Below are 15172 nucleotides of genomic sequence, written 5' to 3'. Positions count from 1 at the left end.
TTGGTCACTTCCAAGTATCTGATGATGACGTCTCACATCCAGAAATTTGAGAGCAGAGTATTCCTCTGGGTAGTCCTCCCTATGAAAGGAAGGGAGACAGAGCTGCTGATTCACATGGAAGCGAGAAACAATCTTGGGCAGGAAAGAAGGCACTGTGCGAATAGTCACTCCTGCCTCAGTGAACTGCAGAAAAGGCTCCCGACATGAGAGTGCCTGGAGCTCGGAAACTCTTCTGGCTGACGTGATAGCCACCAAAAAGACTGCTTTCAACGTCAGGTCTTTCAGAGATGCCCTCGACAAGGGTTCAAAAGGCGGCTTCTGCAATGCTCTTAGCACCAGGTTGAGATTCCACGCAGGCACCACTGAGTGCAGAGGAGGGCGCAGGTGATTAACTCCCTTGAGAAAGCGCACCACATCTGGCTGCGAAGCCAGGGAAGCACCCTTCAGGCGGCCCCTGAAGCAAGCCAGAGCCGCTACCTGAACTTTCAGGGAACTGAGCGACAGGCCTTTCTCCAGACCTTCTTGCAGGAACGCCAACACTGAAGAAATTGGAGCAGTGAAGGGAGAAAGTGAGCCTGCTTCACACCACGCTGCAAAGATACGCCAAACCCTGGCGTAAGCAGTAGAAGTAGAGCGCTTCCTCGCTCTCAGCATAGTGGCGATGACCTTGTCTGAGAAGCCCTTCTTTCTCAGACGCTGCCGCTCAATAGCCAGGCCGTAAGACCAAAGGGGGAGGGATCCTCCATCACCACGGGACCCTGATGTAACAGGCCCTGCTCCACTGGCAGCCGCAGAGGATCGTCGACTGAGAGCCTGATCAAGTCCGCATACCAGGGACGTCTGGGCCAATCCGGACCCACCAGGATTACCCTGCCTGGATGCTTTGCCACCCGGTCTAGCACCCTGCCCAACATGGGCCAGGGCGGGAACACATAGAGAAGCTCTTGTGTCGGCCACTGTTGGAGAAGAGCATCTACTCCCAGGGATAGAGGGTCCCGTCCTCTGCTGAAAAAGCGCGGCACTTGGCAATTGGCCGATGACGCCATCAGATCTAGGCTCGGCTGGCCCCAGCGCTTCGTGATGTCCAAGAACGCCTGAGCAGATAGCTGCCACTCTCCGGGCTCCAAGGTATGGCGACTGAGAAAGTCCGCCTTGACATTCATGACTCCAGCAATGTGGGCCGCTGACAGCTGCTCCAGGTTCGCTTCCGCCCACTGGCATAGATTCATAGCCTCCTTGGCTAGAGGGGCGCTCTTGGTACCTCCCTGGCGGTTGACATAGGCCACAGCCGTGGCATTGTCCGACAGGACCCGTACCGGCTTCAACGCCAGTACCGGGATGAACTTCAAAAGCGCCAACCGAATGGCTCTGAGTTCCAGGAGGTTGATAGACCACTTTGCCTCTGCAGGAGACCAGAGCCCCTGCGCTGTCCTTCCCAAGCAGTGGGCTCCCCAGCCCGACAACGAGGCGTCCGTCGTGACGACAATCCACTCCGGGGTCACCAGAGGCATTCCCGCAGACAACTTGTCTGTCTGCATCCACCAGCTCAGCGCCTTGCGCACTGCTGGGTCCAAGGGAAGGCGCACAGTATAATCCTCCGACATCGGAGTCCAGCGCTGCAGCAAAGAGTGCTGAAGTGGTCTCATATGAGCCCTGGCCCAGGGCACTACTTCCATCGTGGCCGTCATAGAGCCCAACAGCTGCACATAGTCCCAAGCCCGAAGAGGAGAGGCTACTAGGAACTGGTCCACCTGAGCCTGAAGTTTGACAATCCGATTGTCTGGCAGGAACACTCTGCCCACTTGGGTGTCGAATCGAACTCCCAGATACTCCAGGGACTGAGTCGGGCGCAGCTGGCTCTTCTCCCAGTTGATGATCCATCCCAGGGAGCTCAAAAGAGCAACTACCCGGTTCACAGCTTTGCCGCACTCTGCATAAGAGGGGGCTCGGATCAACCAGTCGTCCAGATAAGGATGGACTTGTACTCCTTCCTTTCGCAGGAAGGCCGCGATGACCACCATTACTTTGGAAAAGGTCCGCGGAGCAGTAGCCAACCCGAACGGGAGGGCTCTGAACTGGAAGTGTCGTCCCAGGACTGCAAAACGCAGAAAGCGTTGATGAGGAGGCCAGATGGGAATATGCAGGTACGCTTCCTTGATGGCCAAGGAAGCCAAGAACTCTCCTGCCTTCACTGCCGCTATAACAGAGCGGAGAGTCTCCATGCGAAAGTGCCGCACTTTCAAGGCCCGATTGACCCCTTTGAGGTCGAGGATAGGCCGGACAGAACCTCCTTTCTTTGGTACCACAAAGTAAATGGAGTAACGCCCCTTGCCAAGCTGACTTTTTGGCACCGGAACGACCGCACCCAGGCGGATCAGATTGTCCAAGGTCTGCTGCACTGCCGCAGCTTTGACCGGAGACTTGCAGGGAGAGAGTATAAACCCGTCTCTTAAGGGTCGGCAAACTCTAGCTTGTAGCCGTCTCTGATGACTTCCAGCACCCAAGCGTCTGAAGTTATTGTGGTCCACTCGCCCAGAAACGAGGACAGCCGTCCTCCAATCTGCACTGGGGCGTGGACCAAGGCCCCGTCATTGGGTACGAGACCCTGGGGGAGGACCAGAGGGAGCACCTCCGGGACGGCGGTCTCTGCGAAAGGAATGCTGCTTGGGGGAGAAATTCCTCTTGAAGTAAGAGGGGGCAGAGGAGCCCGACCTGCCCGGGCGGTACCGACGGGCTTCCTGAAACCGTCCTCTGGAGGTACCGGGACGAGTACTAGCCCGAGCCCTGACCTCTGGTAACTTCTTGCCCTTAGACGTGCCGAGATCGGTCACGATTTTGTCCAGCTCGACCCCAAAGAGCAGCTTGCCTTTAAAAGGCAATCTAGCCAGGCGGGATTTAGAGGCGTGGTCAGCAGACCAATGCTTCAGCCAAAGCCACCGCCGCGCAGAGATTGTCTGAGCCATGCCTTTAGCAGAGGCCCTCAAGACATCATACAGCAAGTCTGCCAAACAGGCTAAGCCCGATTCCAGGGCCGGCCAATCAGCCCCCAAGGAATGATCCGAGGGGGAAGCCCGCTGCACCATAGTCAGGCACGCCCTGGCCACATAGGAGCCGCAAACTGAGGCCTGCAAACTTAAAGCAGCCGCCTCAAAGGACGACCTTAAGGCCGCCTCCAATCTTCTGTCTTGGGCGTCCTTTAGGGCCGTGCCACCTTCCACCGGCAACGCCGTTTTCTTAGTCACCGCAGTGATTAAAGAATCCACGGTAGGCCACAGATAGGCCTCACGTTCACTCACAGCCAAAGGATAGAGGCGGGACATAGCCCTAGCCACTTTAAGGCTCGCTTCTGGGACATCCCATTGAGCCGAAATTAAGGTGTGCATGGCATCATGCACGTGGAAGGTTCTAGGCGGGCGCTTCGTCCCCAGCATAATGGCAGAGCCAATAGGGGCTGAGGGAGAGCCGTCCTCCGGAGAGGAAATCTTCAAAATGCCCATGGCCTGCACTAACAGGTTGGGCAAATCCTCTGAGCTAAAAAGCCGCGCTGCAGAGGGGTCATCCGCTCCAACCGAGCGGGGATCCGTCTCCTCCAAGGAATCCGCAAAGGACCGTTGGGAGAACTCAGATACGCTGCCCTCATCTACATCGGAGGAGACAAAGTCCTCCAAGGCCTGGGAATCAACCCGAGGGCGTTTACCTCTGGGAACCTCAACCTCTTTACCAGACGAGGGAGCAGGGGCAGCGTTTTGCATAAGGAAGGCCTGATGCAGCAGCAAAACAAACTCGGGGGAGAAACCCCCCCAGACTGTGCACTTCCGCAGCCTGGGCTACAGCCCTAGACGCACCCTCAACCGGCGCTCGCAAGAGCGGGGGAGAGACATGCTGCGCATCCAAAATGTCATCCGGCGCGACACTCCGCGAAGGAGCCGCGCGGGAAGAACGGCGCTTAACTTTAGCCGCTTTTGTGCCGTCGCCCAAATTAAGGGCGTTCATGGCATTAATGTCTCCAACCTCAAGGGCGGCCCAAGAAGAAGCCGTCCGAGCCGCGTGGCCGGCCAAGATGGCGGAGGCGAGGAGCGGGGGATGGGCGTTTATGGCAGGAAAAACCGCCACGCCGAATGAAGGACCGGGACATTCATCGGTCACGAAACTGTCACCCAACAAGGGCGAATCAGGCTTTAAGACCCCCGCATCCCCTCTAGAAGCGCTCAAGCGATCCGGGGAGCGACTCTTTGCGCCCTCGCCCTCCGACGCCATATGCCACGTGGAGAAACAATCGGGGAACCCCCTGCCCGCTATAAAAAGGTAAAAATTACCTGCTTTCCGCTCCGAGCTGTAATGACCTGGTGTCCCAGTGAGTAGCTGCAATAAACGTTTAAATAAACATCGAAATAAACGCCTTTAAGGACGTTCAAAAAATTATTATTTTTTTTTTTTAACGGAGCCAGCGGGAGGGGGGGAGAAAAGGAGGGACCTGGCGCCACCAGGTTTGCACTTGCTCAAGAAGAGCCCTCAACCCCAGGCACTCAACAAAACCTAAGAATTAGGCTTGGAGGCCTAGCCAGAGCTGCTGCTGTGTGTGACCACCACCTGCTGAGATAGAGAACATACTGAGGAGTTTCCGGCAGCACATGACCACATATAGGGAGGCAAAAGTTTGCTCTCTATCTCCACCTGCTGGTAGATGGACACAACCCACCAGTCTATGGATTGATCAGCTTGATGATATGGAAGGTTCAGTTTCTCTACCTCCACCCGCTGGCAAGGAAAGAATAGCACCCACTTATGGATGGTACTACAGCCCAGTTGCTAAGGAATAAAACTTTTATAAAAGACAACCATAGCAGCTGAGCAAAGATGCTAAAATTACTAGTCTGACAAGTGTTTAAAGATCTACGCTCTTAGAACTCTTAACCATGCCTGAGGAAGAAAGCTTACATCTTTAAACACTTATTAGTCTTATGAAGATACCATCTGCCCAACCACTTAGCTGGTTTCCTATTAACACAAAAGAAAAACTGCTCCTGTGTAGAAACCATATTGCGGATTAACTTTTTTGTGTAAAAAAATATGCATTAGTAAAGTTTTCACTGACCAGTGAAGTTACTACTAACTCAGAACTTTTCTAGTGTTCAAAAATCATCATCTTTAGCGAATATGAAGTTTCCATTCTGAATCTTGTAACTTTATAACAGTATGAGAATAACTAATCATAGACTTGCTGTGATGCATGCTTTCTTGAAAAACATTTCTCTTTATCAACTATACATACCTACAAGGTTTCTAGGAACCTGAATAAAATCTTCCACAAACTCCAAGTAACTCCTAGCTTTTTTCACTGCTTCCGCACTCTGGAAATATTAGCAAAGTAAACCATTTTGTAAATGCATTGTTTATTTCTTCTGATGAATTTACAGCTGCTACAGCAGAACCAAAAACTTCCATTTATCCACATAAAAGGAAAAACTTGGCAACAGTGATGCTCTCTCACACTGCCCTCCCTTAATGTGCCTTTACCTTGCTCTGTTGGGGCCACCTCAAAGGCTGGAAAGTTAATTAGGCATCTATGAGTCTACAACCTTTTGAGAATCCCTGGAGACTAACTAAAGTGCCAACCAGTATCAAAAATACTAGGGCATAAAAATTTGTAATCAATGTAGTTCCTGGTCCACTGGAATCTGAGGAAAAAACAACAACTTAAATCACTTACGACACAAAGGCTTTCAGAGAGCAGTGATTTTTGATTACTACTGAGCTGAATCAGATTAGAACTGGTAACCTAAAGGCAAAGAGACTATGTAAATGTGGATCGACCCTCTGAATCATCCAGTTCTTGGAGAAGGGCCAATCTGCCAAACACCACATCTAAAGTTTAATATGACATACCACTAGGAATAATTAACAATGGACAATAAACTAGCTATTTATTAATAAAGACATGCAAGGTAATTTACATTAAAAAAAAAGCAAGTGAGCACAGTGCTAGCCAAAATCTTGGGGAAGGCACAAACCCTTCTGGATTTGGGGACATTGATGAATTATTTTAAAGAAAACGTTATCTCTGGATGTGAAAAGAACTCAATGTCTCATTTAACGGACCTACACACTTCAGTTGAAAATTCAGACAAATACACTGCAATCTTTTGTTAATGATTTAAAAAAGTAACAATTTGAACAGAAAATGTGGTTTGCTGACATGACAATCAAAGACAAGACATTTACACCCCAATTCTGTATATGTCACTCAAAACTGGGTGCACAAATATGAGCACGCACCTAGTCTGTACATGAGCCAGTTAGCGCCAATAATTGGGCACTAATAATCATTGCTAATTGGCATTAATTTAAATGTGTGCATGAATCTTTAGGCAACAGATCTGAAAGGAGGAGTGGCCATAGCCATCCATAGGGGTGGATCAGGGGAATTCCTAGAATTTGCATGCAGTTTTACTGAACAAGGGAGATCCACACCTAATTTAGGCGCAAGAATTTACTCCAGGTTTTAGTTGTGTAAATCCTTGCGTCAAACGTTTTTCTATAAACAGCGCCCAACTCTGAACATTGTTTATAGAATAACGCTTAGCACTAATTTATCGGAATCAATTTTTCAGCGTAATATACAGAATTCAGTCATTAATGCACTATAAATAGTATGTATTGCAACCAAAATCCCTCAATGTCATAAAGCCATTTCTATAGATGCCAGCTACAAATTTCATATTATGAACACCTCCAAATCTAATAGCTGTATTACTTAAGATATCTAAAGATGTTCACCTAAGAACAATATGAAAACATACCAAGACCATATAATGTTTTTGCTGTTGCATTATTCAGCCAACTGTGTAATTAAGCACATCAACATTTACTGTCCACATAAAAACATCCCAATTACCAAAATCTCATGTTGCCATGGCACATAATTATGCTGTATTTAAAAATGCCACAAAGGAAAACAGTGAAAGTGACAACGATGATGCTGTATGTAGTCTAGAAAGTTTACTGATCTACAACAACTCTGTGGTCAACATAACAATGTGAAACGGCCGTGTTTCGGCCCAGCGGCCTACCTCAGGAGTCTTCCTGTGTTGCTGTATATATTTCAAGCTAAATCGCTATGGATATGCTTCAATCTTGTAGCAGCTGGTTCTGCTTGAACTTAGAACCAGTTGATATGAGATTGAAACATATCCAAAACGAATTAGCTTGAACTATATACAGCAAGTGACATCTACCTACTCATCTATACAACACAGGAAGATTCCTGAGAAAGGCCGTTGTGTTGACCTTCGCTGTTTCCTTTGTGGTATTTTTTCCTGCAAGGTTTCTTGTTCTTCTGTATTTAAAAATGCATCAGTTTTTGGACTCCCCTTATATTTTAGTTGAACAAATGAAGGTTGGTTTGAATACTCAGTGACAGAATTGGGTACCTCCATGCATGAGATTTGGGTCTGAATCTAGAGTCAGATTTTGCTATTATGGCCAGTAAGGACTAGGGATGTTGCTGTAAAGTTCCAGTACTACTTCAGGAGAGGGGAGATATTAACTAACAGGCATTTAAATACCTCAGTGGCATAAATACAAAGAAGGTAGGACTCTTTTAATTGAAAGAAAGCTCTGGAATGGGGGCACAGGATGAAGGTGAACGGAGACAGACTCAAAAGTAACCTAAAGAAATACTTCTTCATCGAGAGGGTGGTAGATGAGTGGAACAGCCTTCCAAAGGAGACTATCTGAAATCAAGAAAGCATGGGACAAACACAGGGGATTTCTAAGAGAGGAGGGAAATAACAGAAGATAAAGACCATATGATATATCCAGTCCTATCCATGCCGACTACTAATCTCTATGATCCTTTCCTCTCTTAGAGAAAGGATCAGAAGAAAGATGAAAAGAAAAAAAATCAGACACTGGATGCAACTGCTTTGAAAAAAAAAATAAAACATGGTACTATGATATTCTGCAAACAGAAACTGTGAAACACACTATGAAGAAAATATATAATTCAACCTTCACTAAAAAGCAGGTAAAATGTTGGCATTTTTTTTACACAGTTACTCTCACCTCGCCATAGATTCGGAAAGTGCCAGTAACTTCATCCAGTTCAATTGCTGTAACACCAGGAACCTTTCTGGCTTGTTGTATGTTAGTACCATGTGTTCCAATCGCCAAGCCCATCAAATCTTCTCTGACAATGAATTCCTCATGAAATGCTGCTGCAAGCTGTTTTGTGCACTAATAAAAGGGAAAATATTTGCCAAATGAGGCCACAAAATCTCCAAAAACAAAACTGATTTTAAAAAGTCTAGAAAAGTTTTAAAACATGAAGAGATGATACGGATAAACTATTAAAAATATAAAGGAGAGGGAGGAGGGTGCAACAGAGCACACATGGGTTCATTTGGGGCTATTTTGGAAAATGGTATTGGCATGGAGAGATTACTCCTGCCCCCTGCAGGCACCACAGATTTCACAGTAAGTGGGGGGAGGGGGTTATGGGAGGATACGGTAATGTTCTTTTTTAACAAGGGTGGAGCCACAGAAGGACCTCTAGCCCACCATGGATTGTGACAAAAAGGGAATGGAGGGAGCAGAGACCCTGCAGCCTATTTAAACAACTCTGGCAGCAGGATTGTGTGTGTGTGTGTGTGTGTGTAGGAGCATTGATATTCCCATGGTACTACTACTACTATTTATCATTTCTATAGCGCTACAAGGCATACGCAGCACTGTACACCACACACAAAAAGACAGTCCCTGCTCAAAGAGCTTACAATCTAAATAAGACAGGTAAACAGACAGAACAATTAAGAGTAGGGGAATAAATAGGCGAGGTAAAGGACAGGGTAAACTTAACTACACCTCTTACACCAAGATTACTTAATATATTTATTTCCCCACTGATTCCTTTAATTCAGCCTTGTGGCTATAGCCCTTATTACTATGCCAATGACACTTAAATTGTTTAGTTTCACTTCCGATTCCACAGATAATTTAACTCTCAATTCTTGCCTCTAGCAAGTTTCCTCTTGGCTCAAGGACAACAAATTAACTCTCAATGTCTTTAAATGTGAAGCTATTCATTTCTCCAATCCATTCTTTACATTATTTGGATAGAGTTAAGATTGTAGGAGTCATTTTTGAAAAAAAACATTAACTTTTAAATTGCACACACAAAGCTGTAGTGTCTTCTTTTTTGGCACTGCAATGCATTTGTTCAATCAGATCTTATTTGCCTTTATTTTGCATTCAGATGCTCATCTTGTCTCTTATCACACATTTAGACTATTCCAATTCCTTGTTTTCAGGACTTTCTCTTTCTTCCTTAAAACATTTACAGCTTGTACAACCTACAGCAGATAAGCTTCTTCACATGGATCGATGATTTGACAATGTCAAACAGCTGTTAATTCAAGAACACTGGTTACTAGTTTCTGTGTGCATACAAGTTAAACTACTGGCATCTTCCCTCAGCAAAATACATTTCAAGACTGCTGATTCCATGCACTCCACAAAGACTCTTCGCTTGTCTCAAAATGCTCATATACGTCTTCCTACTCCTTCCTGTCTTCACCTGGACATTATCAGGGAAACCGCCTTTAACTGTGTTTAACTCAAGCTCTGAAAAACTTTACCTAGATTTATCACAACAGAATCTTCCTACATTCGCACATGCTCAAAATGTGGCTCTTTAATCAAACTTTTCATATGCTAAACCATTTCTAGTTTCTTATTTTTTCTTCTCTTTTTTCCCCTCTCCTCCTTTCTGTTTAACTTCCCTGATTATCCCCATCTTTTTATACTATGTAAACTGCTTTGCTGCATTTTCAGAGTGATTCACAGAATATCAAGGTTTTATAAATAAAAAAATTACAAGCCACCTTATTTAACTTTGATAACAACAAGTCGCTTTGCATACATTTCCATGTGATACAGCTTATTTTTTGTGTGTGGTGCTTGATGTTGTACAATGCTGTATTTATAGCGGAGTAACATTTTTATGTTTTATGTTTGTTACATGGGGCAATGGAGGGTTAAGTGACTTGCCCAGAGTCACAAAACATAGTAGATGACGGCAGAAAAAGACCTGCACGGTCCATCCAGTCTGCCCACGATAAACTCATATGTGTATACCTTACCTTGATTTGTACCTGTCTTTTTCAGGGCACAGACCGTATAAGTCTGTCCAGCAGTATTTCCCGCCTCCCAACCACCAGTCCCGCCTCCCATCACCGGCTCTGGCACAGACCCCGTATAAGTCTGCCCTCCCCTATCCTAGCCTCCCAACCACCAACCCCTCTTCCCCCCACCACCCAATTTCAGCTAAGCTTCTGTGGATCCATTCCTTCTGCACAGGATTCCTTTATGCCTATCCCACGCATGTTTGAATTCCGTTACCGTTTTCATCTCCACCACCTCCCCGCGGGAGGGCATTCCAAGCGTTCACCACCTTCTCTCACACGGAGCTGCCTGTGCCTGAAGTGGGAATCGAACTCAGTTCCTCAGTTCCCCAGGACCAAAGTCCACCACCCTAACCACTAGGCCACTCCTCCACACACGTCTTACCACCAGTGTTACTGGCAAGTGACATGCATTGTTGTAGTAATTTAGGCCCCTCAATCTTTTAACTTATGAAAATGACTACCCTTAACTGGTTTTATGGACTCAAACTTACTTCTAAATGTTTGGTAGCTTCTTCATTTCTTGACATAAGCATAATCTTCGTTCGAATACTGCGCAAGTGCATCTCACTTAATATGCTTACTCTCTTCACGGTTGCTTCACTGGTGGACTACAAAATAAAGCAGCTATTTATAAAATCAGAAGAAAAAAATATTAACAGTCAAAATACATTTCCATATTATTTTTACATAAAACAAAGGTCAGCAAAGATGGAGCACTTTTTTAATAGACTAACAGGGCAACCACTCTAAACTGTTTTATTTATGAACTCCATGTACAAAATTAAGCTTCCAAAATGTTAACAATCCTTAAGAAATGAGTGCCTGAAGCCCTATGTACTTGGTATCAGGAGGTGTTTTAGTCATTTATAAGTCTCCCATAAAGTGAAGATACTTACCTATAGCAGGTATTCTCCGAAGACAGCAGGCTGATTATTCTCAAACTGGGTCGGCGATCTGTGCCAGCCCAGGAACCTGAATTTCACATAGCAAAAGGTTCGATAGAGCCTTCTGAGCGCGCTGAACCGCACATGCGCTGTCTTCCTGCCCGCCACGCTCCTCAGTTCAATGAAGAGTAAAAGAGAGAAAGAAAGAGGAGACAACTCCAAAGGGGAGATGGGCGGGTTTGTGAGAATAATCAGCCTGCTGTCCTCAGAGAATACCTGCTGCAGGTATCTTCACTTTCTCCGAGAACAAGCAGGCTGTATTATACTCACAACTAGGGTCTCCCTAGCATCCAGGCTCACCCAAAACAACAAAAGGTGGGCAACTGGACCTCTTAACTGACAGGATATAACATAGATTAACCTGAAACTATATACAACTAGCTGAGTGTGCAGCCTGGAACATAACAAAAACAGCTTAGGGAGGGGTGGAGTTGGATTCTAAACACAAAACAGATGCTGCAGCACCGACTGCCCAAACCGATTGTCACGTTGGGTATCCTGCTCAAGGCAGTAGTGTGATGTGAATGCGTGGACAGAAGACCACGTTGCATCTTTGTAAATTTCTTCGATGGAGGCTGACTTCAAGTGAGCCACCGATGCAGCCATGGCGCTAACATTATGAGCCATGACATGGCTCTCCACAGTCAGCCCTGCTTGGGCATAAGTGAATGAAATGCAATCTGCTATCCAATTGAAGATTGTGCATTATCCGATGGTGACTTCCCTACTGATGGGATCAAAAGAAACAAATGGGCAGACTGTCTGAAGGGCTTCGTCCACGCCATGTAAAAGGCCAATGCTCTCTTGCAGTCCAAGGTGTGCAAGCTGCTCTCGCCAGGGTGGGCATGAGGTCGGAAAAAAAATGTTGGCAAGACAACTGACTGGTTCAGATGGAACTCCGACACCACCTTCGGTAGGAACTTAGGGTGCATGCTGCGGAGGACTACTCGGTTGTGATGAAACTTAGTATAAGGTGCATCCACTACTAGAGCCTGAAGCTCACTGACCCTACCAGCTGAAGTAACAGCCACCAAGAAAACGAGAAAGCGCAGCAGGCAGGAAGACACTCAGAGCACGTGCAGTTCAGCACAGCATGCTCAGAAGGCTCTAGCAAACTTTTTGGTGTGAAATGCCGAATCGCTGACCCAGTTGTGAGTATAATACAGCCTGCTAGTGCTCGGAGAATTGTTTCTCTCTCAAAATTTAAGTTGAGGATTCCTATCTGATGGATTCAGGAGGAGTCCTGCGCATTCCATATAGAGCCTTTAAAATGGAGCCAGACACACATCAGGAGAAACAGTTCCAAAGCGATTCCCTCCTCTCACTCCCTTTGCTTTAAAGGTGGTAGTCCAGAAGTTCCAGGAAGAGAACAAACTTTTAATCTTAAGACTAAAATGTATTTAGTTGATTTTTTACTTTATTACATTTGTATCCCACATTTTCCCGCATAGCAGTAGGCTCAATGTGGCTTACAGGTTCCGGAGAGGAGTACCAACTCCGGGAATATAAACAAGTGGAAAATAGAGTAACAATAGGTGCAAGGAAGCTGATAAGGTTCCGGAAAAGAGAATACAACTCTGGGACGAATATATAGCAGCATATAGAGAGAAGCAATCCCAATGAAACTGATAAGCCTCTGGGGATGGGACTACAGCTTCTAGTGAGCAATACAGAGTAGGATAAGGGTAGAAGTACACTTAATTATAACTGGAGTGGTAAAATTAATACAGTTTGAAGTAATAGGATTATATGGAATGGGTATTGTTCATTTCTTAAAGTAATTATGCCAGCAGATTGCTGATACAATGCTTAAAGAAAAGGTATGCAGGATCAAAAATTTGACTCAGGCAGTCTGCTACATCCTGTCATAATCTATGCCAGTTCTAATACTTTCCTCCCAAGAAAAAGAGTAGTTTAAAAACAAAAATGGAATTTTTGTATATTTACTGATTTTTGGGTACACTTCTTGGGGCCTTTTCCTGCAGGTGAACAAAAGCTTTAGATAATGAAATGTCTTAATTAATAATATATAGCACTTTAGCCTTTTCCAACTGTCTACCAATGTATATCTGCTTGCTGCTTCTCCACACCCCCCCCCCCCCCCCCCATGGGAGGATGAGAGAAGGCAGCCATTTCCTCCTGCTCCTTTGGGCTTCCAACTTAATTAAAAAAAATCCTGGTTAGGATATCATACTATGGGACTTCAATCAGAGCTAACTTGGGATTTATCCCCTATTTTACTGATATTACTACTAGTTATTTCTATAGCACTACTAAACACACATGCACAGTGATATCTGTAAATTGCTTAGGTCCAGGTAGTATATAAATACTTAAATAAAAACATTTTCACTTCCCATCTCACAATCATCCTGGCAGCGAGTCCATAATTGAGGTCTAAATACCAGGGCTGCTTTGAAAATAGAGAGCTGCGCGGGAATCCTGCGGAACCCGCGGGATTCCCGCAGGTCCTGCGGGGTTCCCATGTGTGTGGATGTGTCAAGTGACACTTAGATGGCGACTCTGGCTGTGATTAACTAGGGTCGATACCGGGCAGACTTGTATGGTCTGTGTCTAATATATGGCAGTCTGGTTTAGGATGGGCTAGAAAGGGCTTAGACAGCAACTTCAGTGGCTGGAACATAAGGACAGTGCTGGACAGATTTTTACGGTCTGTATCCCACAAATGAGAAGACGAATAGACTGGAGTGGGCTTCAGTGAGAACTCCAGCAGCTGGAACATAAGTATAGGGCCAGATAGACTTCTATGGTCTATGTTCCAGAAACATGAAAGAAAGTATATAATATCACACTCGTTGATTTAATCATGAATTGATAATGAGTGTGACTATTGGGCAGACTGGATGGACCATTCAGGTCGTTATTTGCTGTCACTTACTATGTTACAATTAATCCTCTTTGTTCCCGGGCTGATGCGCAGACCTCAGCTCTGACACAGGCAAGGGCATCGGATGTCACCTGACCTACTGGCGCGTGCATGTATCTCTCAGCACACAGTGCCAGAAATCAGAGACAAATCTTACTTGTGCACACCAGAGTGTTCTAAGTTTCAGCTTCCATTCCTTCCTTGCCTACAGTAATGTGGCTCAAATCCAGAAACAGACTGAGGGAGCTGACCAGAATTTTCTTTTATGTACCATTAAATTCTTGCGGGGATGGGTGGGGATGGGTTAAATTCTTGCAGGGACGGGTGGGGACAGGTTGGGATGGATTAAAGTTTTGTGGGGATGGGTAAGATTCTAGCAGGGATGGGCGGGGATGGATAAGATTTCTGTCCCCGTGCAACTCTCTATTTGGAAAACACTGGTAATGTTACAGTCTTTTATATTAAAATAACATTACTGTACCTTTGCTATCACTGATCCAAGGTGTTACCTTACACTGCTGGAAACTGCTATGTGCTAATGTGCTGCTGGAATTGCAATATATTAAACCCAATGAATAAAATGATTCTATAAACCATGGGTCCTACAAACAAGTCACTTGGTGTCACTATTGTACAATGACTGGGATTTCCTCATCCTTGAAACTGTGAATACCATCTCTAAATCATCCCTGGTTAAACATGGGTGTGAACACCTGATTCAGGAATTAAACCAGATCCTCTTCATTGCAATGCATGACTCCCAGGAAACACACATTGAAGATGGCTGTTGAACAGGCTTTGAATGAAGTGAAGCCCCTCTCCCAAGTTCCAAATCAGTCCCAGCCTCTGAGCCACCAAGCTAGCCCAGAATGTATACATTTTATAAACACGAACATGCATACAGAATCTAGTTTAAAGAAAAAGTTTTTTAAACATACACCAAATCAGTTACAAGAAGTTTGGCATAATCGTTTCTTCCAACTCTCCTGAGAAACAATGATAAAAATACTTAAAATGCAAAACAAAATGACACTGAAAACAATTTTTCTCTCACCAGTACAATTAGTTGATTCAATTCAGCATGGAAAAAAATACGACATGCTCCTACCGCTTTCTTGAATTCTTTATGTGCACTCTCACTTGAACACCTGAAAGAA

General features: G+C 45.4%; 1 protein-coding gene across 5 annotated transcripts in view; it reads right to left on the bottom strand.

Moving 5' to 3' along the window:
- Window positions 1-15172, bottom strand: part of FXR1 (FMR1 autosomal homolog 1) — a 137716-nt gene that overhangs the window by 57959 nt on the left and 64585 nt on the right. For all 5 annotated transcript variants that reach the window (XM_030215747.1, XM_030215744.1, XM_030215749.1 and 2 more), the window contains exons 6-9: window positions 15070-15163; window positions 10676-10792; window positions 8065-8235; window positions 5273-5351 (exon numbers count right to left, since the gene is read on the bottom strand). In XM_030215747.1, coding sequence (XP_030071607.1) covers window positions 5273-5351; window positions 8065-8235; window positions 10676-10792; window positions 15070-15163 — 461 coding nt within the window. The remainder of the gene's footprint in view (window positions 1-5272; window positions 5352-8064; window positions 8236-10675; window positions 10793-15069; window positions 15164-15172) is intronic.

Source organism: Microcaecilia unicolor, chromosome 10, assembly GCF_901765095.1.
Source record: "Microcaecilia unicolor chromosome 10, aMicUni1.1, whole genome shotgun sequence".
Taxonomy (NCBI): Eukaryota; Metazoa; Chordata; class Amphibia; order Gymnophiona; family Siphonopidae; genus Microcaecilia; species Microcaecilia unicolor.
This window is presented reverse-complemented; position numbering and strand designations above follow the sequence as displayed.